Genomic DNA, 24,732 nt, shown 5'->3' with positions numbered 1-24,732 from the left:
CTCATTTCCAACCCCCTGCCTCCTAACCAGGACTGTCAACTTTTGAGCTTCAGGGAACATTCTCACAACTCCTTTCCCCAGTTCAACTCAGCTAATTCCATATTATCAAAGCATTCCTAATAATATTATCTATAAGGTAAGGTTAGTCACAGATATTTATTAGAGCTTACTAAGTGTCAGGCACTGTCCTTTGTATTTACGTAAATTATTTTATTGAATCCTCTTTATTTTAATTTAAATTTTTTTTAATTTTCTTAGGTTGCTCTGGGTCTTAGTTGCAGCAGGCAGGCTCCTTGTTTGCAGCTCACGGGCTCCTTAGTTGTGGCATGCGAACTCTTAGTTGCAGCATGCGTGTGGGATCTAGTTCCCTGACCAGGGATGGAACCCGTGTCCCCTGCATTGGAAGGCAGATTCTTAACCACTGTGCCACCAGGGAAGTCCCCGAATCCTCTTTACAAAAATAAAATAAAATAAAAGTACTTCTGCATACTATCCAAGTTTATATGTGTTACAGATATCTTTCAGTCAGTCGTTTGTATTTTAACCTTGTGTTACCTTATTTTTCATATTTCCATCTTTGATCCATTTGAGTAAAATTTTAAAAATATGTTATGAGGTAGGGATCTGCTTTTATTTTTCTTCACATTGTGAACCGGTTTTCTTTATTTCTTTTTTTTTTTTACATCTTTATTGGTGTATAATTGCTTTACAATGTTGTATTAGTTTCTGCTGTATAACAAAGTGAATCAGCTATATGTATACATATATCCCCATATCCCCTCCCTCTTCAGCCTCCCTCCCACCCTCCCTATCCCATCCCTCTAGGTGTGAACCAGTTTTCTGAACACCATTTATTACTTCATCTTTTTCTGACAAAATCGTGCTCTATCTTACAGTCAACTTAACAGGTTGTAAATTCCCATTTATATGAGTCTGTTTCTGGAATCTATTTGCTTGTTTCTATAGACCATATGTTGAAATACTGTGATTTCGTAATTCTTTTCAGAGTTGTTCTCCACCTCTTTGATCCATCTTTTTAGAATTGTCTTAGCAATTTGTGGCCCTTTATTGGTTGATGACTTTGTGGTGATTGCCAGCAACTTCTGCTGGAATTCTGATTAGAATTATGTTGACTTAATAAACTACTTTCTTCTTTTCTTTTTTTTTTTAATTTATTTTACTTATTTTTGGCTGCATTGGGTCTTCGTTGCTGCGTGGGGTTTCTCTAGTTGCAGTGAGCGGGGGCTACTCTTCGTTGCTGTGCGCAGGCTTCTCACTGCGGTGGCTTCTCTTGTTGCGGAGCACGGGCTCTAGGCGCGTGGGCTTCAGCAATTGTGGCACGTGGGCTTGGTAGTTGTGGCTCGCAGGCTCTAGAGCGCAGGCTCAGTAGTTGTGGCACACGGGCCCAGCTGCTCCGCGGCATGTGGGATCCTCCTGGACCGGGGCACGAACCCGTGTCCCCTGCGTCGGCAGGCGGACTCTCAACCACTGCGCCACCAGGGAAGCCCCTAATGTAGAATTTAATTTCAGAGTAAAACAGATAAAAGTGGTAGCATTGTTATTTTCCTTAAAAGAGGGAAAGTATTTACTTACCTACATTCTCATATCCCACATTTGGGGGCTTTTGAAGAAGTAGAGATTCCAGAAATCCCAAAGCTACTAGTAATAATTTCTATCTGAGTTGAGAAGTAGCATGGAAAAGTAACTAGCAATACCACCTCCTCAGCCAGAATGCCTGGCTGCCCACCTCGTTAAGTGGTTTGGCATGTCTGTATGTCAGCTTCTTCTCCTGTTAAAGAGGGAATGATAGCTCCTACCTTACAGGGATATTTAAGAATTGAATGAATTACTTGCTTATGAAGGGTTTTGAAAACTACCTGTACTTAAGCACTACATAAGTGTTACCTAAAACAAAAATGGAAATTTGTGTTATTGTGTGTTTGGGATAGGAAGACTATAATGTTGCCTGGGTATAGAGGGTTAAGGGCTTGAAGGTGGAAGGGTGAGGGAGGCCCCAAAGCAAAGGAGGTTGGAGACTCGGGGTCCCACCCTCTCTACTCCTTCATCCAGCCTCAGCCTAAGTGGACCGAGATCGTGAACAGAAAGCTTAAGTTCCCACCTCCGCTGCTGGGTGCCATTGGACCTGGTGTAGCAGCTGCTGGAGTTGCGGGTTGAGACCACAGACGGCGGGTCAGGCGGGCCCCTGCAGAATGTGGAGGAGGCTGAGGACCACTGCTGGAGGGAGGCGCTCAATCTGGCCATCCACCTGGGCCACAAGGCCATCAGTGGTGTGCTGTTGGCCAGTGTCAAGTTCGACTTCCGGCAGATCCACGAGGCCCTGCTGGTGGCTGTGGACACAAACCAGCCGGCAGTGGTGCGTTGCCTGCTGGCCTGGCTGGAATGGGAGAAGGGCCGCAAGGTGGACACCAGGTCTTTCTCACTGGCCTTCTTTGACTCATCAGTCGATGGCCCCCGCTTTGCCCCTGGTGTCACCTCCCTCACCCTGGCCTGCCAGAAGGACCTGTATGAGATCGCCCAGCTGCTCATGGACCAGGGCCACAGCATCGCCCCGCCCCACCCTGTCTCCTGTGCCTGCCTCGAGTGCAGCAACACATGCTGCTGTGATCTGCTCCAGTTCTCCCTGTCCCGCATCAACACCTGTCATGGCATTGCCAGCTGCGCCCACCTCTCACTGGCCAGTGAGGACGCCATGCTGGCTGCCTTCCAGCTCAGCTGCGAGCTCAGGCGCCTTGCCCACAAGGAGCCTGAGTTTAAGGTTGGTTTCTGTTCCCTTCCCCTGCCCTTGGTGTCCCGTATCTGTCCTCCACCGGGGCGTGGTCGGGCCTGTGGTGGGTGTTCTGGGAAGAGGGAAACAACAGAAAGATGTTCTCAGGAAACCTCCATTCTGATGGGGAGCTGCAGAATTCCACCCTGAGGGGGATCTCATTCTAATTGCAGACAGCTGTCACTCTAGGGGTACCTAGTCTTATGGGGGTGGGACAGACCCTATCCTAGGTGTCTCCTGGGTCAGTCTGAGGGAGGAGAGAGAACATAGATAGGAAGGCAGCTGGACGGACTTAGAGATGACATTCAGTAGAACCTGTCCTTTCTGAATACCTACTGTGTGGTCCCACCTAGAGCATTGTGCGTTGGGGCCTCATGCTTGTGATCGCAGCAGGGAGAGAGAGGGCAGAGAGGCGGACAAGACTCCCAGGATGCTCAGCTTCATTCAGGGTCTCTGTGGATGGTACCAGAGGGCTTCTAAGGAGCAGAAAAGAGGTCAGGAAGCTACAGATGTTGTGTGCAGGGCAGACTCCTTGGAAGAAGTGGGATTAATCTTGGCTACAAAACGAGGTGGTTTAACACAAGTGAAGAGGAGTAGGGAGGATATTTGAGGTAGGGATTCCGTCCAAGCAAAGACTCTCGGCTAGTAACAGTAGACATGGGATGAGTGCAGGAACCCTGTGCAGACAGAATGCGTGAAGGGGAGCCAGGGAGGCCTGGAGGCAGGGGCTGGTCAGGGGCTTTGAATTCACCAGTCCAGTTCCATCCATCACTCATCCACTGACATCCCCTCTGTGCCAGGCAGACTTGGTTCCCATGGTCAAGATTACCATTAGGTGGGGAAACAAACAAGGATATTAACAGAGTCCTAGGGCAGGATGACCTGTGCGAGACGAGCTCAGGGAAGAGCATGCTGCTTCTCCAGAGTTGTAGAAGGATCAGGGAATGAAGAGCCTCCACTTCACAGGTAGCAGGGAAGAGCAGCCCTTTCCAAAGGACCATCCCTCATCCTCGTAGCAGCCCACGGAAGGAGGCAGCAGGAATGATCATCCCCACTTTCCAGGCAAGGGGGCTGAGGCTTGGATAGGGGAAATACCTTACCCAGCGTGACACCACCTGAGGGACCATGCTGGGCCTCAGACCTAGCCTCCTAAAATCCTAGCCTGGATTCTCTCTGGTGTTAGGGCCCCAAGTAAAACTGAGGCTAGGACGGGTAAAGTGGAAACAAGAACTGCCCACTCGTGTCTGCAGCTCCTAAAACTGCCAGCACGGGCTCTCATATAAGGTAGGTGCTCAACAAAGTAATTCAATTAACCCAAGAAGGCATGAAGAATAGGAGCGGAAGTGGGACAGGAATAGGGAGGAGGAAGTACAAGGGGTGGACAAAGGTGACGGAGGGGTCTGAGTTGAAATGACTCAGCAATGAGGTAGATGCAGCGACAGAGAAGCAAAGTTGACCCAAGAAGTGCCTCGTTATAGCCAAGAGGATAGGTGGGGTGGAAGGGAAGAAAGGAATAGAGGACTCAGGGTGACACCAGCTGTGGGGAAGTGACGGCCGAGGGCAGAACAGAGTGGCCCAGACCCACTTTTGGGAGGGTGGGGGCTGACCTAATGGGGCTGGGCCCCCAGGGTGGCAGGCGCACACGGACTTCCTCCCTACAGCCTGAGTACATTGCCCTGGAGTCGCTGAGCCAGGACTACGGCTTTGAACTGCTGGGCATGTGCCAGAACCAGAGCAAGGTCGCTGCGGTGCTCGATGACTTGGGCAAGGACAGCAAGACTGAGCCCAAGGCCGAGGGTCTGGACCAGGCCTTTGAGGAAAGCATCCCCAACCTGGCGAGGCTGCGACTGGCCATCACCTACAACCAGAAGTGGGTCAGCTGGGCCCTACCCACCCCCTCCTCCCCCGCCCTGCCCTGACCCCTTGCCCTGCCACCTCTACGTAGTCCCTGCTCCAACCCTAAGCAAGTCCTTTCACTGCCCTCAGGACCCCTCTTAGATCTTCATTCTGAGCACGCTTCTATCTAGACCCTTGATTCTGTGGGTCTCCCACCTGCCCTTCTTACCTTCAGTCTAAGTCCCTAACCTCTCCCCAGCCCTTGGAAGTCCCATTACCCACCCAGACCCCACCTTCAGAACAGACTTCTGGGTCTTACCCTCAGCTCAGCCTCTGGCCTGCTGAGTAGGTTTGGTGTGGTCTTTTTCTGTTGTTAGACTTCAGTATCTCACTCTATTCAGCAAGATTAGACTACATCTCTCAGGGCTTAAGGGTCAAGTGATTCCATGGTTCCCCATTGCACTAGACGCCTGTCCCCTAAGCCTAAGACATGCTCTCCTTCTAGCCTACCCCCCCCTTACTGCTCCCTCTCACCTACCCTAGATATCCTAGCCCACCAGGAGCTTAGCCAAAAACCTTCCTTCACAATGGCTCCCTAAGACACCAGAGCCCACTTTCCCTGCTCCTCCCTCCTCAAGACCATGAAGGCTGGTGCCTCACGTCTCTAAGAAGACAAGGAATCCTGCGGGTTCTGGGACTGGGTACCCAGTTGCACCCACCACTGCCTGACTTAGATTCAGGAATGCAGGATCTGGAAAGTCCAGGAAAATCTTTGAATTCAACTTCTTCATAGACTAGGAAACCAAGTCCCAAAGAGGGGTGGGGTCTGCCCAAGGTCACATGGCAAGTGGGTTGCCTCTCTTCTGAGCTGGCTGGCCTGGGAAGAAAAAAAACATGGTTCAACCTCTATGGCAGGGAAGTCAGTGCACCCAACTAGCTCCCCTTCCTCCTCCCTGGCTGGTGGCCACCCCCTCTCCTCACTCCCATCTCTGCTTAGTTTGTAGCACCCCCCATCTGCCAGCAGGTCCTGTCCTCCATCTGGCATGGGAGCCTGGCTGGCTGGCGTGGGAGCACCAGTATCTGGAAGCTCTTTGGTCGCCTTCCTCATCGTCCTCACCACGCCCTTCCTCTGCCTTGGCCACTGGCTGGCGCCCAAGTCCCGGGTACTAAGAATAGAAGTAATGATAACTGTCATTTATTGAGCACTTGCTTTATGCCAGGCCCTGGGCCAGGCACTTTGGGAATGTTCCCATCAGGTAATTTGAGGTGGTCCTGGAAGGTAGGCATTGCACCTGGATTTTACAGTGGAGACACAAGGAACAGAATGCTCTTTTGTCCACAGTAAATAGCAGAGTCAGGATTGAAACTGAGGTCTCTCTGCCTCCGAAGCCTGAGTCGTATATACAGCCCTATAATCTCCTAAAGAGACTCTGCCCCAACCTACAGATTCTTTGGGAGCTCTTGTGGACCCAGATATTTCTATTCCTTCACCCAACAAATATTTCCTTGAGACCCTACTGTGAACCAGGCATCGTGCCTGGTGCTGGGGATATAATAAAGAGCAAGCCAGGCACCTGTAAATCAAGGGAGGAATAGGGTGAGCAGTGCTCCAGGAAGCAGAACAGCATGTCCATCAATGGCCCAGGGAGGGAGAATGCAAACTATTAGAGACTGAGAGGAACTCTATGTAGCTAAAGCATAAGTGCAAATGGCGAGTGGTAGGAGGTAAGCAGGGGCCCGGGTCCCACAGAGCCTTATGCAATGATGGGAGCCACTGGAAGACTGTAATGAGGTGAGAGATCCTATTAGTTTTGTGTTTTAGAAAGCTCTCTCTCCTAGTGGTGTAAAGGATGGATTGGGGGACTGTCAGAGTGTATGAGAGAGAGGATGCAGAGATGCCTTTAAGCTTCCTGGTCTGGGTGGCCAGGACGTTTTCTAAGATGGGGAAACAGGAGGAAGAGGAGAAGGAACAAGTTTGGGATCAAAAGTGATGAATTTCTTTTTAACATGGTTGTGATTGAAGAGCCTGTGGGACCCCCCGGGGAAAGTGACTTTATCTCTGTGATCCTCAGTTCCTTAGCTAAAAAATGGGAATAACGATACCCACCTCATACGGTTGTGAAGGAAAAAATAGATACGAAAGGGGAAGGCCTAACATACAGTACATTCTTCATAAATGTCTGAATAAGTGAGTGAATGAGAGGAGGAGACATGTGGGGGCTGAGCATCCCGGAAGTTATCCAGGGTGGGGAGAGATTTGAACAGGACTCTGAGAGCCCTGCTCTCCTTCCTTCCCCCAAGCTGGGCTGCCTGATGAAGATCCCGGTGCTGAAGTTCCTGCTGCACGCGGCCTCCTATCTGTGGTTCCGCATCTTCCTGCTGGGAGAGTCCCTGGTCATGGAAACACAGCTGAGTACCTCCCGAGGCCGCAGCCACAGTGTCTGGGAGACTTTACTACACATGGTTTGGGTTGCAGGTACATGTGTGGGGCCTTTTATTTGTGGCAGACCCCCTTGGGGGCCCCCTCACTTTTCTTCACAGTAAGCACCCCCATGGAGGGGGGCTGCCCCTGTAGATTCTCCCTGAACACATAACCAGACCCCTCCGGGCTCTGGTCCACCAAGGGTTTCCTCTTCACCTCTAATCAGGGGACCTAGCCCTGTGATAGACCCCCTGAGCAAGGACCCCATTCTTCCCCTACCCTGGCACCAGTCGCTACCCATTCTGGATGTTCATATCCTCCCACAAATAAGACACTGGTCCACTGTGTCCGGTGGGAGATTACCTTGGTGTAATGGTAGCCAGCAAGTACACCACCAGGCAATCTATCCCGAAGGTCATGGAACAGAAAGGCTCACAGACCAAATTAATTTGCTTGAATCATACAGTTTATTAAACCCATAAATGGTGTACTTATGATGGTGGTGTTTTGAGGACCAGAGTTGAGGTTTGAGCAGAGGATACAACAGCTGGAAGCAGCCTGGCCCCACCACTTGATTGGAGGAGAAACACAGGGGAAAGTATGTCTGACCACAGCTGTAGCTTACTAATCATCCTGGTGAACAGCTGTGACTTTTCTTCGCAATTTTTGGGCAGAGGACATGTGAGGCCAGAATGGGTATCACCAGTGGGGAGCTGATTTAAGATCTGATGAATCCTAAGGGCCTCATCTGCCTTGTGTATATTCAGCGTATTATTAATATTTAGTGTCTACCCTAAATATTCTACATATGTTCACACACATATGCTCTACTTGCTTTATTTGTCCAACATGTCACCCAGATAACTAACTTATATATGCTTAATGCATAAGTTCCAGCCATTCCATTGGTGTTCTTAGCTTCTATAGCAGAATTGAGTATTCTCAAACAATTCAGCAAATACAGTTGACAGTAACCTCCAGGGCTCTACCGAGCATTTGGCTGGTCAGCTCAGCAGCTGGACTGGGGGTCCCTTCCTCATCTGTCTTCCCTTTACTTGTCTCTAGCTTAGTTAGCAAACTCCCAAGACACCAGTAGACTAAGTCCGCTACTCTACCCTGTACCAAGCCAGTCAGTAAGGCCTGAAAGACTATTTGGCCAAGAAGCTCTGGGGAAGAAAACAAGAGCCATGCAAGAGGAAAAGTTTCTCATGCAGTTATTTACTAAATATTATTGACCTGTATTGGGTGCAGATGAAACCAATACAGTTCCTGCCCACGGGGGAAGAAGTCTTAAGAAACAACACTCTGGGCTTCCCTGGTGGCACAGTGGTTAAGAATCTGCCTGCCAATGCAGGGGACACGGGTTCAACCCCTGGTCTGGGAAGATCCCACATGCCGCGGAGCAACTAAGCCTGTGTGCCACAACTACTGAGCCTGCACTCTAGAGCCCGTGAGCCACAACTACTGAAGCCCGCACGCCTAGAGCCCGTGCTCCTCAACAAGAGAAGCCACTGCAATGAGAAGACCGCGCACCGCAATGAAGAGTAGCCCGTGCTCGCCGCAACTAGAGAAAGCCCACGCACAGCCGTGAAGACCCAACACAGCCAAAGCTAAATAAAAATAAATAAATAAATAAATAAAAGAACACTCCTTGTTTCTTCATGCAATAAACCCTTGCTGCTGCCCTACTGTGAGTGAAGCCCTGAGAACACACAGATAAACTAAATAGGGTTCCTTCTGCACATCCAACGTATTTAAATAAGCATCCATCCTCTGCTGCCGTGGGAATGGATGCAGTTCTCACCTCGCCCGCACTGCTTGTCTCCAGGCCCGCGCACGTTCTCTTTCCCCACAGCCCTCTCCCTGCCGTGCTGCCCCTTCACCTGGCCGGCTCCTACTCCTCCATCAGGTCTCAGCTCAGTCGTCACTTTCTGGGAGAAGTGAAGCTTTCCCTGGTCCCCAAATCAGGGTGAGGATCTGTTCCTAAACATTCTCACAACAGCCTCTGTTCCCCTCCTTTCCACCTTAACAGTTACCACACTGGCTTGTAACGACTTGGCTACTCGCCTGCCTCCCTCACTAGATTATGAACCCGGGGAGGCCAGGGACTGTATTTGTCTTATTCACCACAGGATCCCACTGGCACATGGTAGGAGCTTAATCAGTTTTTATTCAATAGTAACTACTGGGCCTTGTTCTGGGCACCGGGGACAAGGAGGTGAATAAGCCATGGTCCCTGCCCTTGAGGGGTTCAAAGTTCAGGGGAGGGGACGGGGGGTGGACCCAGGAAGAGATATCCTGCAGTGCCCCACAGCGATGGTATCACAGAGGTCTGAAGAGAGCCGTGAGAACTCACTCCCCCGGTTAGGGAAGGCTTCACAGAGGAGGTAAGATTTGTCCTGGGCCACAAAGGCGAGCCTGCCTTCAAGAGGGTGTGGAAGGGCTTTCTAGGTGGACAGAACCATGAGTAAAAAAGCACATGCTTGTATCCAGGGAACGGAGAAGGGTATGACATGGCAGTGTCACCTGGCTAATGGGGTCCAGCTCCCGAGACCCTCCATCCCCAGGTCAGGCCCTGGGCCCCGGGCTGATAAGGAGCAGGTTGATAATTTGGAGCCCCTTCAAATCAATATTCTTGACATAGTTGTCCAATATATATTTGGTGGAGGGAAGGGGGAAGCAGATTTCCATCATTCCCTCCCAATAACCAGCTTCTCAAGGTGTTACTCACTTTCTGAGTTTATCAGCCAACTGGGATCAGTGGCACAGGCTCCGTGGCAGCTGAGTCTGCATCAGCCAGAAGTTCTTTTTGCTTTCACGTAAGATCTCTGTACTTCAGCAGACTAAACGTCTACATTTTATCCATTTCATGCCTTTCATATCTTAGTTCTCCCACCCCATGGATAGTTTCCCCCTACAACCATACCTGCAACCCAGCTCTGACCTGGACGGAGGAGGCGCCTCACCCTGCCCTGGCTCCCTACCACCTCCTTCAGGCTTCCTGTGGTTTGAGTGTAAGGAAGTGTGGATCGAGGGCCTGTGCAGTTACCTCCTGGACTGGTGGAACATCCTGGACACGGTCGTCTTGTCCCTGTACCTGGCGGCCTTCGTGCTCCTGGCCGGGCTGGCCTACAGGCGCTGCCGGGATGCCCCGGACAGGGCTGCCTGCCGCTACTTCACCTCGGCTGGTGAGTGCCTCCCAGCTCAGCCCTGAGTCCCCCAGTCCCCTCCCTTCCTTGGTTCTCGGCCACCCCCCAACCCCGTTCCACCTGCACAGAACGGAGTGAGTGGCTCACGGAAGACCATGAGTTCCTGGCTGAGGTGCTCTTTGCTTCACCCGCTGGCCTACGTCCTGCCGGCCCATGAGTCGCTGGGCACCCTGCAGATTTCCGTTGGCAGGATGATCGACGACATGATCCGGTGCGTACTGCCCCTGCTCAGAGCATCTTCCCCTCCGATGGACCCCACTTGATCTCCTTCTGAAGCTCCCAGCTCTAGTTAGCACAGGGATTCTTATCCTGCGTTGCTTGTACAGGCTCCAGAGACCTCGGAAACCCTGAAACTAAAGGCAAATTTTCGGATGTAAATGTAAAGGTACATTTCTCTGCAGAGAGGGTCTATAACTTTCATCTAATTCTCAAAGAGGCCCATGACTCCAAAGATCAGGAACCACCAATAGCAGAAAGAGCCCTTGGCTGGCATTCCAGTCCCAGTTCCTTTGTTGTCTCCATGGCCCTCTCTGGGGCTCAGTTTTCCCATCTTTGTGGTGAAGCACTGGACTCAGGGGTCCCTTTGGATGGTTTCCACTGCACAACTGCTTTTGGAATTCATGGAATTATCTGGTCTTCCTGGTAATTATCATCTAATCATTTACAGCCTACCTGGCCTTTCACCCTAATCAGAGCCCATTTTTCGTGCCTGCTTCCCTGGGAAAACCCTGCCTGAGGTGGGACAGGTGTGGGTGCCCTTGATGGGAAAAGCCCTGGTTACATCTGTGAACATCTTCAGCTCAGCTCAGCTTGGAGAACTTGCCATCCCACCCCTGAGACTCTCCTAGCCTTCCGTGTTGCCAGCCAACTCAACTCACATGTGGCTTTAACTCCACTCGTGATAAATCCTGTCCAGTAGGACTCTGTGACTCTCCCTCATCCTTGTACCACATCTCAGCATCTCGGTCCCTCCCTGGGAGCCTGACCCATGCCCAGCTTTGACTGTTTCAACCCAGAATCCTTTATTCTGAAGGGAAAGCTTCTGCTTCAGCACCCTTTAAATCCCTTCTCATTTCCCACCCCTTAATTTCTCTCTTCTTAATAATAACCACACTGAATCCTTGTCAAGTAGAGGCTGAGACTGGGAGCCATCACCCCCATCTCTCTTCCCAGAGCCTGACTTCTCCCAGGGAAGAGACCTGCTCTGACCCTCCCCCATCCCACCCCCTGCCAGGTTCATGTTCATTCTCACGATTATCCTGACCGCCTTCCTCTGCGGCCTCAACAACATCTACGTGCCTTACCAGGAGACAGAGCGGCTGGGCAAGTACTCAGGGGCAGAGGTAGGATGGGCAGGTGGGATTCTGGGACCGTGAACTTGGAGCTTAGTAATCACCTCTTCCTCATGATCAGATTCAACTTAAGCAATTTTGGCAAGAACGCAACCTAATTGATGATGTGTACTTTCCATCATATCACATCAGGAGGCTCACAATGTCAGTTTAGCCCATTGGTGAGGCCCATTGGTCTAGCGAACCTCTCCATTGAAAAGGAGATACCCTTGTGGTAATGAAGAGAGTTGCTGAGACTGTGTGCCTAGACCACTTTCTTGCAACTTTGCTCTGAGTGGATTTATCATCCACAAATGATTTTTGTTTAATTAATTAATTTTTGCCTGCATTGGGTCTTCATTGTGGCGCACAGGCTTCTCATTGCAGTGGCTTCTCTTGTTGCAGGGCTCAGGCTCTAGGCGCGTGGGCTTCAGTAGCTGTGGCTCGCAGGCTCTGTAGTTGTGGCGCACAGGCTTAGTTGCTCTGCGGCATATGGGATCTTCCTGGACCAGGAATTGAACCCACGTGCCCTGCACTGGCAAACAGACTCTTAACCACTGCGCCACCAGGGAAGTCCCTTTACAGATGATTTTTACCTGCATCAGTTATTATAACAGTGGTTTCAAGATGCTGATTTTCTATTGCTGTCATTCCCTGTACATTTCTTTGCTGGCATTCTGCCATAAAGAAGTGCTTCCTTCTCCACTCTTTTTGAATATCACTATGGATTCAAAGATTTTTAAAAAATATAATAATCCATTACAGTCATTATTCTTTTTTTGTTAATTAATTAATTAATTTGTTTTTATATTTGGCTGTGTTGGGTCTTCGTTGCTGTGCGCGGACTTTTCCCAGTTGCGGTGACTGGGGGCTACTCTTCGTTGCAGTGTGCGGACCTTTCATTGTCGTGGCTTCTCTTGTTGCAGAGCACGGGCTCTAGGCGTGTGGGCTTCAGTAGTTGTGGCATGCGGGCTCAGTAGTTGTGGCTCGCGGGCTCAGTAGTTGTGGCTCGCGGGCTCTAGAGCTCAGGCTCAGTAGTTGTGGCACATGGGCTTAGTTGCTCCGCGGCATGTGGGATCTTCCCAGGCCAGGGTTCGAACCTGTGTCCCCTGCGTGGGCAGGCGGATTCTTAACCACTGTGCCGCCAGGGAAGCCCCATTATTCTTTTTGATACTCAGTTCTCCCTAAATATGGTCAATAACTAATTCCTTGTTCATTCACTCACTCATTCATTGTTCACTCATTCATTCACTCACTTTTTAAATTCATTCACTTTCTTAGTCATTCATTCATTCATTGCTGTTTGAGTTCACACCCATTTATGACACCTTCTTTGTAGTAGGTCCTGTCCCTGGCACTGGAAGCACAGACAGAAGTGAACCAGACTCAGTCTCCTGGAGAAGATAGCCACGTGCACAAATAAGCTCAGTTTGAGATGATGAGTGATGTGAGGAAGGAGGGCTTATGCTGAGGGTAACCAGAAGGGAAAGCCCCTTCCTCTGTCTTGATGATCAGGGAAGACTTCATAGAGAAGGGAACTCTGGACTCCACCTACAAAGGTTGTAAACTTCAGAGAAGGTACAGAGCATTATGGGCAGAAGGGGGCACATACTAAGGCAAGGAGGTATGTTTGGAGAATAGCAAGACTTCCTCCATGGTTGGTGCATAGAGGGGATTTTGAGAGGGGAGGCTGGAGAGGGTAGAGGGGCCGGGTCACGGAGCCCATGAAGGTCCTGCTGAGAAGCCTGGCTTGCCCAGCAGACCAGGGAGCTCCGGATGGCCTCCCAAGCAATTGTTCAATCATGAATTCTTCCTGAGTGCAACTACATGATGAACCTGAAGGACCCATGGTTGGGCCTGTGGATGTTGGTCAAGTCTTTCTCATGGTTCCAAAGTAAATGGAGGCTTTATTCAGACCAATCCTCTTACCAAGAATCCTTGTTCCCATCCTGGCTTCAAGATGTTGAGGAAGTCTGCTGACACAGTTGAAATCATGAATCTTAGTGCCAGGGACAGGACCTAGTCCTTCCAGCCTGCTTCATGGGTCCTGGTGTCATTCCACAGCAGCACAGGCAGGCTGAGCCCCCCTGCTCATTTATGGGAGACAGCTAATTAAGTCAAAAGTATTTTTGCTAAAAACCTCAGGTACGTTGCATGGTGGGCATTTGGACTGAGAGTAGTCAGGAGCATTTAAAGTTTGACAAGCAGAAGTACAGCACATCAGATCAGCATTTAGAAAGAACACCTTCAGTGCAGTGTGGAGGATGGAAGGACGAGAGAGGGACTGGGGCCAGAGACCCGCTGTGGAGACTGTTGCAGTCATCTAGGCTTGAACTGAAGCAGTATGGGTGGCTGCTTCCATGGTCCAATCACCATCCTCTCTCACCCAGACCATGGCAACAGCTTCTTGACTGGTCTCCGTGCCCCCACTCTCTCATCTGCTTCTCTTCCACTCTCCTCACAGCAGCCAGTGTGATCTTATCAAAAGTAATTCAGGGATCACCCCTCTGCTTAGAATTCTTCATAGCTTCCTAAGGCTCCTAGGCCATAGTGAGGACCTTTGTTTTTATCCTACAGGGCCCTGCATGACCTGGTTGGTCCCTGCTTCCCTCTCACGAGCTTCTCTCTCCTTTGCCCTCTGAGACGAGCTATGCTGGCCGTCTCTCAGTTCCTCAAATGCCCCCCAGACTCCCCTACCTTGGGCACGCTTCACATCTCCTTCCCTTCCCCCTGGTTGATTCCCTCAACCTTCAGAGCTCAGCTTGAATGTTTTTTGAGGAAGTTTTCCCCAGCTCCCAGACTAGGCCATAACATCCTGTGCTGCTGCTTCATAGCACTTGCCACAATTTAGGGATGTTTGTAGAGTTGGTGTCCATCTCACCCCCGCTCCCCACCCAGAACATAACGTCCTTGAAGACACGGACTGTGCTTGTCTTGTTCACGGCTGTATCCTTAGCACCTGTTCCTGGCACTGCTATAGGCTCAGTAAATTCTGGCGGGAGATCAGAAATGACAAGCGGTCCAACGGGCTTCGTGGAAGCACAGCGCCTTTGCCTGGGTCCTGAGGGCGAGGAGGAGTGGGTCTGGGTGGCGCTCTGGCTCATCTCCCACCCCTCACATCCTACTCTTCAGCCCCCCATGCCAGTTTCAACGAGACCTTCCAGTTTCTGTTCTGGACGATGTTCGGCACGGAGGAACACAGTATGGTTGACATGCCCCAGTTTCTGGTGCCGGAACTGGTGGGCCAGGCCCTCTACGGTATCTTTACCATCGTCCTGGTCATTGCGCTGCTCAACATGCTCATTGCCATGATCACCAGCTCCTTCCAGGAGACTGAGGTGCATGAACTGAGGGTGGCTCAGGCCAGAGGGAAGAAGAGAGAAAGGAATGGAGAGGAATAGCATGCAAGGAGTGGAGACATTTGGGTTCCGGCTCTGCCTCCACTACTGCCTTGTTTTGTGACTGGAGACAAGTTTTCCTCTCTAGGCCTCACTTTCCTCATCTGTAGATTGAGGGTCTTAATGATGTTATTATTTTCTCCAGATACAAGTCTAGTGCTCTTTTCACCTTACGATGGGGAGGAAGGATGTGTTGTGGAAAAGTAGGTGGGAACGTGAGAAGGGAGAGGGAAGGAGATGGATGGGTTAGGGTTTGTGGCTGGAGAATAGTCCGGATGGAACTGGATGTCAGAAGCATGAAAGGTGGTGGGGAGGAAGAGGGAAAGGGGGGTACAGGCAGGGGAAATGTGGGTGATAGGTGGAGGTGCAGATAAGAATGGGGAGAAGAAAGAGGTTGGAGAAGAGACATGAGGGCTGGGGGGAAATGGGGCAGACTGAGTGGGCAGGAGGGCTAGGCACCAAAGTGGTCCTTGCAGAGCCCCTGCCTCCTGGCCCCCAGGACGCTGCTGACGTGGAGTGGAAGTTTGCTTGCTCCAAGCTCTACCTGTCCTACTTCCGAGAGGGCCTGACGCTGCCCGTGCCCTTCAGCATCCTGCCCTCCCCCAAAGCTACCTTCTACCTTCTCAGGTGATGACCTCAGAGCTCTCACTCCCAACCCCCCAGCACTCAGCACCCCTATCCCAGCTCCTGCCCCATTAGCCTAGACCCTGTCCTCTAACTAACACCCTCCCTTCACCTCAATTTCTCAGGAGAATTTTCCTCTTCATTTGCTGTTGCTGCTCCTGCTGCAAAGCCAAGAAGCCAGCCTCTCCCCCAATCCCCACCTTTGTGAGCACCTCCTCTGCCTGCTGTGGGTCTTCCTCACACCGGGTCTTCAGCTGTATTGCCTATACCGTCCATTTGTCTGAACACCCCTGGCTTGTCTGTCTTTCCTTGTATGTTTCCCAGAAAGCCTGCTCCCAATTCCTGCTCTCTCGTATGGCTTGCCTTTCCCTCCTCCTGGCTTTGGCCATTTCCTAAATTTCCAATCCTGTGTCACCCAGCTCGAACAGAAGTTCATGCCACCCTCCTCCCAAGCTGCCAATACCCCATAAGCTTTAGGCAAAACTTTTTGCCCTAAACTGGGTCAAGGTATCGTTGAACGTTTTTCAAAGTAACGTGTTAAGAAGCCAAGGGGAGAATGCCCCACAAACTGGAAATTAGAAGGTGGCTGAGGCCTGAGAGAGGAGGGCAGGCCTCCAAGGCACTAACTTACCTCTCATTATCTGCTCCCTAACTCAGTCTGGCTTGGCATGGGACCCCTTGCTAATTCAGATAGCATTACTGCCAGGTCTGTAGGGGGTCCTATCTGTTCCCCTTAAAACATGTTACCTAAAAAAAAAAAAAAAAAAAAAAAAAAACATGTTACCTGAGGGTCTCTCTAAGACAGGGCCTTCAGGTCAGCTCTGCGAGGCCACAGGCCAACTCTGAAGCTCTGAGGCCCCCGGATCCCCAGGTGAGGAAGGCCTTCCCTTATCTGATTGGTCAACAGTTTGTTTAACAAACACTTGTCAAAGCACACCAATTCTGGAAATAAAGATATGCAGGACGGTGGTCCTTTGAGGTGCTGACAGTCTAGAGCATCAGAAGGAAATGGACTGTAATTGTGCATGATGACAAACCTATGATAGAAAGAAGCACAGGGGGCTATTGGAGCAGGGACCAGAGGCCCCAGACCCAGCCTCAGGGGTCAGGGAGCTTCCCGGAGACCTTGAGGGCAGAGTAGAATCCTGAAGGATAAACAGGAGGTTGATGGGCAGGTACGGTGGAGAAGGGAGTTCTAGGCACAGGAAACAGCATGTGCAAAAGCATGGAGAAAACATGACATTTACAAGAAACTAAATGCCAGGGGTTCCCAGTTCCCACCATCCTAGCTCCAGGCTATCCTGCATGGTACCTCTTACACCCTAATGCATCTCAAACTCCACATTCTGGAACTATCACCCTTTCACCCTGACCACTTCCTGGCCCTGTCCAGGTTGTCAGGTGATGCATATTTGCAGACCCCATGTCAGGGCTGCTTCCCCTCTAGGGTGCAACTCAGCATCTTCACCTGAAGTTGTATTCAGTTCTCTGGGCCTGTGCTGGGAGTCACTGAGTCCTGATGGATCCCACTATACCAGCCAGCTGGGGGTCTCCCCCACCCTCCACTGAACCCCCAGTGAGGTTCCACCCCTCCTCCAGCTGCCCCCCACCTCACTAGCCTGCTCTTTGGTGACCCCATCAGGTGTCTCCTCCCACCTACCCTGCACCTTAGGAAATGGTTTTTCCAAAGCTCTTTTTCCTTATTTTATACAAGAAATATGCTTTCTATACTCTGCAGCTGAAAAGACCCATCGTTCTCTCTCATGCTTCTGCTGTACCATCTCTGTCAATCCTGTCTCTCCTTTTAAAATATTTAAGAAAAGGCTTTGCTTTTTTACATTATAAAAGTAAATAGGCTAGGGACTTCCCTGGTGGTCCAGTGGTTAAGACTCTGCACTTCCACTGCAGAGGACATGGGTTTGATCCCTGGCCAGGGAAGTAAGATCCCACAGGCCACACGGTGAGGCCAAAAAATAGAGGGAAAAAAAAAAAAAAGTAAATAGGCTAACCATAAAATATTTAGAGAGCTAAATAAATACAGATAAATACAAATAATTATTTCCTAAGCATTTAGAGATCCTCTACTCCATGCCAGGGAAGTACCAGCCTGGGAAGTAGGCGTTATCACCATCTCCACTTTAAATCTGGAGACCTTCAGCCTGAAGAAGTTGAGTAGCTTGCTCGAGGCACACAGTGGCCAAGTGACCGAGCTGGGATTTGAGCCTGTCTTCTGAGTCCAGCACTTTGCCTACTTCACCTCTGCTCTCTCTCTCCTTTATCTGCCCCAGATGCCCGACTTGCCCTCCTGGTACTGTCCTGAGGCCTAAAACTGGACCCAGAACTAATCATTCTAATTTGCATGATGATTTCCATCTCATATGCATGAGCTGGTCCAAGGAGATGCCTCCCCACATTCCCTAGTCTCCCCTCTGCGGAATTTGAAGGACAGGGTTAACCTGCACTAACTCAACTCAAGAAAACCAAGGTTGGGTTGGTGGCAGGAGAGAGCTCAACTCTGCCTTGCTCAGCATTTCTCTCTACCCACACTCTGCTTCTCCTCCTAACCCTCACCCACCTCCCACCCTGGTTCTCTTGCACTCAGCCATTCCACCCCTTCTGGCCTCCATCCAGACTACCTTCCAGGTCTGCATGAGGGTCTAGATGTGTGGCCTTCAGGGATAGAAAAGTCTGCACAGACTTTGCCTCCATCTTTATTGCCTGGGGGAGGATGCAGTGACTAGAGAAAAGCTGGGGGTGAAAACTCTCTCTCGCCCTCCTGTCTTCCCATCCCAGGCCAATCCTGGGGCAGGGGCAGGGCCTGGGGAGGAAGAGCGTGGATCCTACTGGCTTCATGTCATCAAGGCTCTGGTACAGCGCTACATAGAGACTGCGCGGCGGGAGTTTGAGGAGACCCGTCGGAAAAGTTAGTTGCTCCCCTCCAGGCCTTTCCCATTCCTGTCCCTTGCTCAGCTGGAACACCCAGCCTCACACCCCTCCAACCAGCCTGCAGTTCTCTATGTGGCCCCCCTCCGACCCACCCTTGGAAGCCAAAACCTGCCCAGATCGTGTGGGCCCTTGCACTCAATTACCCTCGTACCTGTTTAGACATTTATTACACTCACTTGATTTAATCCTTCATTCCCACCTTCATTCTTGTGTTCATTTATTCTCTCATTCACTCCCTTTCCCATTCACTCATTCACCTTATTCATCATTCATTCATTCACTCATTCAACCAGGGTTCATTGCTAGGTCCCCTTTGTTCCCAGCAGGGACACATAGAAAGCTTTCAGTCTGCTGAGGAAGAGAAACCATCTCGCTAGGCAGAAAGTGCTTAGAAACAGAGACACAAATTGCAGTGGGAGCCCAAAGAAGAGAAAGAGTCTATCATTTTGAGAGGCTCATGGGAAGGTAGAAGGATAGAGTACCAGAAGCTGGAGAAAGAGGAGGTGGAATCAGAACTGGGCTCTGAGGGTGGGTATGAGCTGGACAGGTGTAGATGGGGAAGAAGGCAGAGGGGGCGGATGTACAAATCTCTACTCATTAGAAAATTTCCCATCCTATGACTCCTGACCCCTTCTCTGGTCCATAAGACTTTCCTTCTTGGTATCTTCGAAACTCACCACCACCCCAGCCCTGCTGATTCATCTGCGCCTGACTCGGCCTGCCCACCTGACCCACATGCCATAAGCCAGTCCCTCACTTCCTCCAGTTCTCCTGCCTAGGACCCCCGGCATAAATGTCCCCCGGGGTTGTGCTGAGGGTAGAAGTGGTCCAGGGCAGGCTCATCTTCTGAGTGGCCTCCCCGTCACTACTGCCACGCCCCACCCCTCCCCAAGACCTGGGCAACAGACTGACAGAGCTGACCAAGACAGTATCTCGACTGCAAAGCGAGGTAGCCGGTGTGCAGCGGACTCTGGTGGAGGGAAGGCTGCGCCGGCCACCAGACGGTGCCAGCATCCTCTGTCGCTCCATAAGCCGAGTGTGCAACAGCTTCCAGAACCTGGGCCCTCCCATCCCTGAGAACCCAGAGCTGACAGTGCCAGGGATTGTAGGCACCCAGGTGTCTTCAGAAACTGGGCTTCAGGACGCAGGCAAGGCCAGGACTCCAGCATCTGGAGAGTCTGGCCCCTCCCCCCCAGCTCACGTGCTAGGGCACAGGGAGCAAGAATGAGAGGGGGCTGGGGACGTGCCCCAGGAGGAAGACCTGGGAACCAAGGAGGGGTCCTGATGCAGTGGGAGGGTCCCGCCTTCTGGTGCTGAGTAGAACACCCCAGATGGGTGAGAGTGGGGCTCAGTAGGAGCCCGTGCTGCTTTCCTTGCCTCAATAAAGCCTCTGTTCTGGATGTCAGATGCCTCCAGAGTGTGTGAGAATCTCTGTCTCTTGATGTTTGAGATCCCCAAGCCCAAAATGAACCCTGTGGGAGCAGGGCAGAGAGAAATGGCTTGCTCTGGGGTCCCAGATATCTGGGGCTTAGGATCCTACTTTGAGTTCCTTCAGATGTTTGGTGGAAAGGGTTCTGGACTAGGAAGTAAGGGTCCTGGTTTCAGCACTACCTCTCTGACCTTCAGCAAGTTGCTTCCTTCCTTGGCTCTGCATTCCTCATCTGACAAGTGGCCTAGGAAGCCATCTGTCCCCCTTCCTCCCTTCAGGGCTGTTGTGAGGAACCTCTGTCTATTAAAGCGTCTGGGTTTGCAGGTTACAGTGTGTGACAAGGGTCTGCACTGAGACCATGTCTAAAAGTGATCAAAAAGTCATTCTTTTTAGTCCCTCAGTCCCTGAGTCCCATATGGCCAGAGCAGGGCAGATGGTCTAGTCTCATGGAACAAACCAATCATGAAATTTGAGGTCACCACACTGCAACACTGTTTAATCCAGTGGCTGTCACAGTACTACCCTTGCTTGCCCCCTGGAGTCCCTACCACGTAGCGGGGATCCCTCCACCCTACCATGGCCTCAGATCTGCCAACATCCTGGCCGGGGTGCTAGGTCTGGGTCCGAAACCATGTTCTGGCTTCTCCAGGCTCTTCAAAGCCTCCCATCTTCATATGGATGTCATCATTTCCCAGGACTCCTACGTGGCAGGCACTGAACTTTCAGAGCCCAGCTCCTAAGAGCTGGAACCCCTAAGAGGCCAAGGGCAGGGCCTTCCAGGAGAGCAGAGAGAAGGCCCCCTTGGAGAGTGAGTCGGCCTGTCCTCCTGCTGGAGAGAGAGGAAAAGGTGGTGAAGGGTCAGCAGGGCCAGGGAGAGTCAAAGCAGCTGAGGGAGGGGCAGGAGGGTGACTCACTTGGCACAGACTCACATCTCGGCCTCTTCTTCGCTGCAACAGACAGCACAGTGAGGCCTCCATGCAGACAGACCCTCACACCCCAAACTTCCCTTCTCACCAGTCCCTGGCACGGCCATTCCCAATCTCAATCTAGCTTTCCCTTGTCCTAAATACAAACTTCTGACTTCCCTTCCTCCTTCTTCTTCCAGGAAATCTTCCCAGATTGCCTTTCCATCCCTGCTACCATCCTGGACGCATTCTGTCCCTGACTCAGCACTTGGGAATAGCGCATGTGTTACGCTATTACGCCCAGGGCCTCCTGAGATCTGAAGCAGCACTCCTGTCACTTTCCTCTGCTTATTGCCCCTCTCAACCAGGTTCTTTTGGTCTTTTAGACTGTATAGCAGAAGGAAACGTTCAAGGACCTTTATAGAATCATCTGAGAATATTCACAGATCCAGAAAACACTTATAGGGCCTTCTCTGAGCTGGCAAAACCTGAGTCACAGAGAAAAATAACTCCAGCTAACTTCCAGCCCTCAACTTCCCCATTAATCACGTGGGTCTCCTGAAGGCCCTGGGGACTGAAATAAATCAGGGACATCCTGCCAGTCCTGCTTCCCTCATGCATGGCTCACCACCCAGATAGGCGCAGTTAAAGTGGCTGCACATCTGATTATTGCTGGAGAGAGTCACCAGGTTCCGGGCTCCATCCTGGGAGAAACTGGTGACCAAGAAGACTTCATGCGGGGGGATCAGCACCTCACGCTCCTTGGGAAAGACAGACAGGGCCTGGATCGGGGCCCCAAAGCAAGTCCTTAGAGAGAAGAAGGTGGCATTACCAAATCTGCGGGCCACTGCCTCATCCAGGGAGCTGGAGGTAAACTGGCCTAAGCGGACAGAGACCCCCAGCTCCTTGGGTTCAAATCGAATGGCACCCACGCCTCGGAACACCACCTGCCCAGGTTCCCTGCTGCAGTCCCTACTGCCCCGCAGCAGCTGCAGGGCCTGGGTCAGGTAGAAGTGCAGGGCCTTGAAGGGGAAGTGCTGCATGTAGAACTCCCTGGAGTCACCGCCTGTCCGCACAGCCTGGTTCAGCTCCCGGTAAAAAGGGTTGGATGAGTTGGTGTAGACCATGATGGCGATTCCGTGCTGGGTTTTGAAGCCAGGAGGCAGGCTGAGCCCTGGACACCTTTGCTCCCAGGCCTTCTGGGCTGTCTCCCAGGACTCCCGCAGCCTGGTATGGTTAGCCATCTCCTCCGCTAGCAGATGGACTGCCTTCTCCTCCATCTCCTCCGAGCAGCCCACATAGGCATCATCGAAGGTGTTTGGAGCCAGGCTCAAGTTCTGGATGGAAACATTCTGGGTCTATAGAGGTAAGGAAGAGAGGGGCCACACAGGAAAGGGTGTAAGTTCAGGATACTGGGCAGAGGTTCTGGCGGCAGATCAGTTCAGAAACACAGAATCTCATTTCTATGCCCAAATATCTGGGGTGTGAAATTTGGCAAGAGCTCAAGGGCTTAAATAACAGGCACTGGAGCCAGACAGACATGGGTTCAAATCCTGGCTTCACCACCTATGGGCTGTGAGATCTTGGGCGAGTCTCTTAACTTTTCTGGACCTCAGGTTCTCCACCTATAAATTGAGGATACTTCCAACCCCACAGGGTTATTGTAAGGATAGCATATAGATCCTCACTTGTGTACTAACTAAGAGGGGTCATTTATCATTAGAGAGGTTCCTGCACTCAGTGGGACGTGGGGCTGGAAGACTTCCAAGCACCGTTCTGGCTCTAAGGCTCAGTATGCAGGTGACATACAAACGTATGGCCAGTCTCCAATTACCTGACCCCATCCCCATCCTCAGGTTCTTTCCCCCTCACACAGGTGCTAGACACCACAGCAAGTCACTGGCAGCTCTGAGGCTCTGAGTCCTCTCCTGCTCGAGAAGCCCTCATCCTCAAACCTGGGGGTGGGGACTGGGAGGAGGTCAAGCCCTGGTGTGGGAGGGGCTGCGGGAGGGCAGTACACAGGTAGCCCAAAGGAGTTTGTTAGGCTGGGCCTGTGGTGGGAGATGGGAAGTGACAGGAGAAAGATGCAGGCAATCCCAAGGGAGGACCATAGAAGGAAGGAGGATCACAGCAGGACCAATGGGTGGAGGTCGGGTTCTGGGAGATGGAATGGGAAGTTGGGGCTCCCTACAGGGATGGAGGTTCCTGAGAGGAAGAGGATTAAGAGGAATGGCATCATAGAGAAGCGTCCCTGGGAAGGCTCTTTGAGGAGTCAGGCCCCGGGTCCACCCCAACTGTTCCCTTTGTGGCAGCAAATGGTTCCCCCCAGTTACCTGCCAGGGGGCGTAAACGCGGATGCCGCTGAGAGTGTGGATGCCAAGGCAGCTAAGGGCGATCAACAGAGCCACCAACATCATTCCTCTGGGAGACTTGGAGAGTGAGATCCCGCTGAGGGTGGGACCAGCGACGGTGGAGTCTTGGCTTCGATGGGCTGGGGGACAGAAAGTTGGAGAGTTTCTTCTACAGTGTGAGGGGTCCCTGGTCTAAGACTTGGCCCGGCGGGGCACGGGCGGTGCCCAGAGCAGCCCTAAGTGTGTGGGCGGGTCTTGGATTTTATCCTCCACCCACCCCACCCACCCCCCCACCCCCCCACCCCCCGCCTCCACCCCAGCACAACCCCAGTCTCAGCTCCCCCACCTCCCAGCTGCCCGGGTGCTCAGCACCTTCTGCTCGGGAATGCTAAAGGGAGAGCGGTAATTTGGCTCCGCTTGGAGAAGGGAGGGGACGGGGAGCCGGGGACTCACCTGGAGGAGGTGGCGGAGGCGGAGAGCGGGAAGGGGCACTGAAGGTTCCTGGCGGCGGGGACTGAAGTCTGCGGAGGCGCCGTGCTGCCTCCTGTCTCCGGAGTCCCGCGGATCAACGAAGTCCCGCGGCTAATTATAGCGCCACTGGCGGTAACCCGACACCTCTCTTCCCCAACGACAAACACTGGGGCTCGGGGGGCGGGGCTGAGGGTCGTACTTAACTCTCCTTCCCAAGGACTGCGCGGTCTTTCTCCAGGACCCTTTTCTCCGAGCAAAACCAGTGCTAGAGGAGGGGAATTACGAGACGTGGTCTCTCCCTCGGGCGGCCACTGACCGCCACGGCCCGGGCTCCAGACAACTAGGCCGAAGAGACCAAGAGGGTCCAGCCAGCCGAGAGGTCACCACTTGCGCGCTCGTTCATTTGCATACAATTTGCATATGGCGAACACGTGGGTCACGTGTGGTCCAGCATCTTAGCGGCCCCCACCCCACTCCCTTCTCTTTATGCCCCTTCCCTTCAGCAAGCTTGGCCCAGATGCAGAGCTCTCTCCCTCACAACCTCAGGGTCCAGCCCCGCCCCTCCCTAGACCCTCTCTCCCTTGACCTCGCAGACTCAGGTGACCCCATGTTTATCAACACTAGCCTTTCCCCCTCACCTCCCTGGGCTTGCCTATAAATAACCTGGCTCTGAGTCTTAGATGCCCACTGGGAGGTAATGGGAGAAGGGGCCAGCTGAGGAATCAGCAGCTCTGGGAAGAGCTTTCTGGCAGCCTGAACCTCTGGTATCATGGCTTTGTCTTCTCTCTACCCTCTGGCTTTGGGGAATTGCTTCTCCCATCCCGAGACCTGGAACCCCAAGAAAGACCCCAAGAGATGGAGTCAAACCTAGTCACTGAACAGGGGTCTTGAGTGAAGCAGAAAGTCCTCCAAGATCACATGGCCAAGGAGTGCTAGAGTTGGGACCCAGGCTTTTTGGGAATCTCGCCTTGCACCTTAGGTGAGTCTCCATGCTCACATGAAAGGAAAAATAAGGAGATACTCCC

At 51.9% G+C, this 24,732-nt stretch overlaps 2 protein-coding genes across 4 annotated transcripts; one reads left to right on the top strand and one right to left on the bottom strand.

The window, feature by feature from the left end:
* Positions 1-971: 971 nt before the first annotated feature.
* Positions 972-19,836, top strand: LOC132526508 (short transient receptor potential channel 2-like). The gene is given in 16 exon segments (XM_060160858.1): positions 972-992; positions 2,071-2,138; positions 2,140-2,776; positions 4,447-4,659; positions 5,619-5,714; positions 5,716-5,784; positions 6,923-7,097; positions 10,040-10,231; positions 10,321-10,381; positions 10,383-10,463; positions 11,487-11,579; positions 14,729-14,921; positions 15,481-15,608; positions 15,731-15,809; positions 18,399-18,528; positions 19,445-19,836. Coding segments are annotated over 16 exon segments (2,628 nt in total).
* A 612-nt stretch (positions 19,837-20,448) lies between these two features.
* On the bottom strand, positions 20,449-24,070 carry ART5 (ADP-ribosyltransferase 5). 3 transcript variants are annotated; one of them, XM_060159871.1, is made up of 5 exons: positions 23,697-24,067; positions 23,219-23,380; positions 21,514-22,243; positions 20,895-20,927; positions 20,449-20,806 (listed from the first exon to the last, which is right to left on the bottom strand). In XM_060159871.1, the coding sequence occupies exons 2-5, from the start codon at positions 23,300-23,302 to the stop codon at positions 20,733-20,735; spliced, it is 921 nt and encodes a 306-aa protein (XP_060015854.1). In that variant the 5' UTR covers positions 23,303-23,380; positions 23,697-24,067; the 3' UTR covers positions 20,449-20,732. The 3 variants fall into 3 exon arrangements, with proteins under 3 accessions (XP_060015854.1, XP_060015853.1, XP_060015855.1); XM_060159870.1 differs by having other exon boundaries at positions 20,449-20,809; positions 23,697-24,059; XM_060159872.1 differs by lacking the exon at positions 20,895-20,927 and having other exon boundaries at positions 20,449-20,809; positions 23,697-24,070.
* Between the last annotated feature and the right edge of the window lie 662 nt (positions 24,071-24,732).

This window comes from Lagenorhynchus albirostris, chromosome 9 (genome assembly GCF_949774975.1).
Source record: "Lagenorhynchus albirostris chromosome 9, mLagAlb1.1, whole genome shotgun sequence".
NCBI lineage: Eukaryota > Metazoa > Chordata > Mammalia > Artiodactyla > Delphinidae > Lagenorhynchus > Lagenorhynchus albirostris.
The sequence above is the reverse complement of the archived record's forward strand: the minus strand, read 5'-3'. Positions and strand labels throughout refer to the sequence as shown.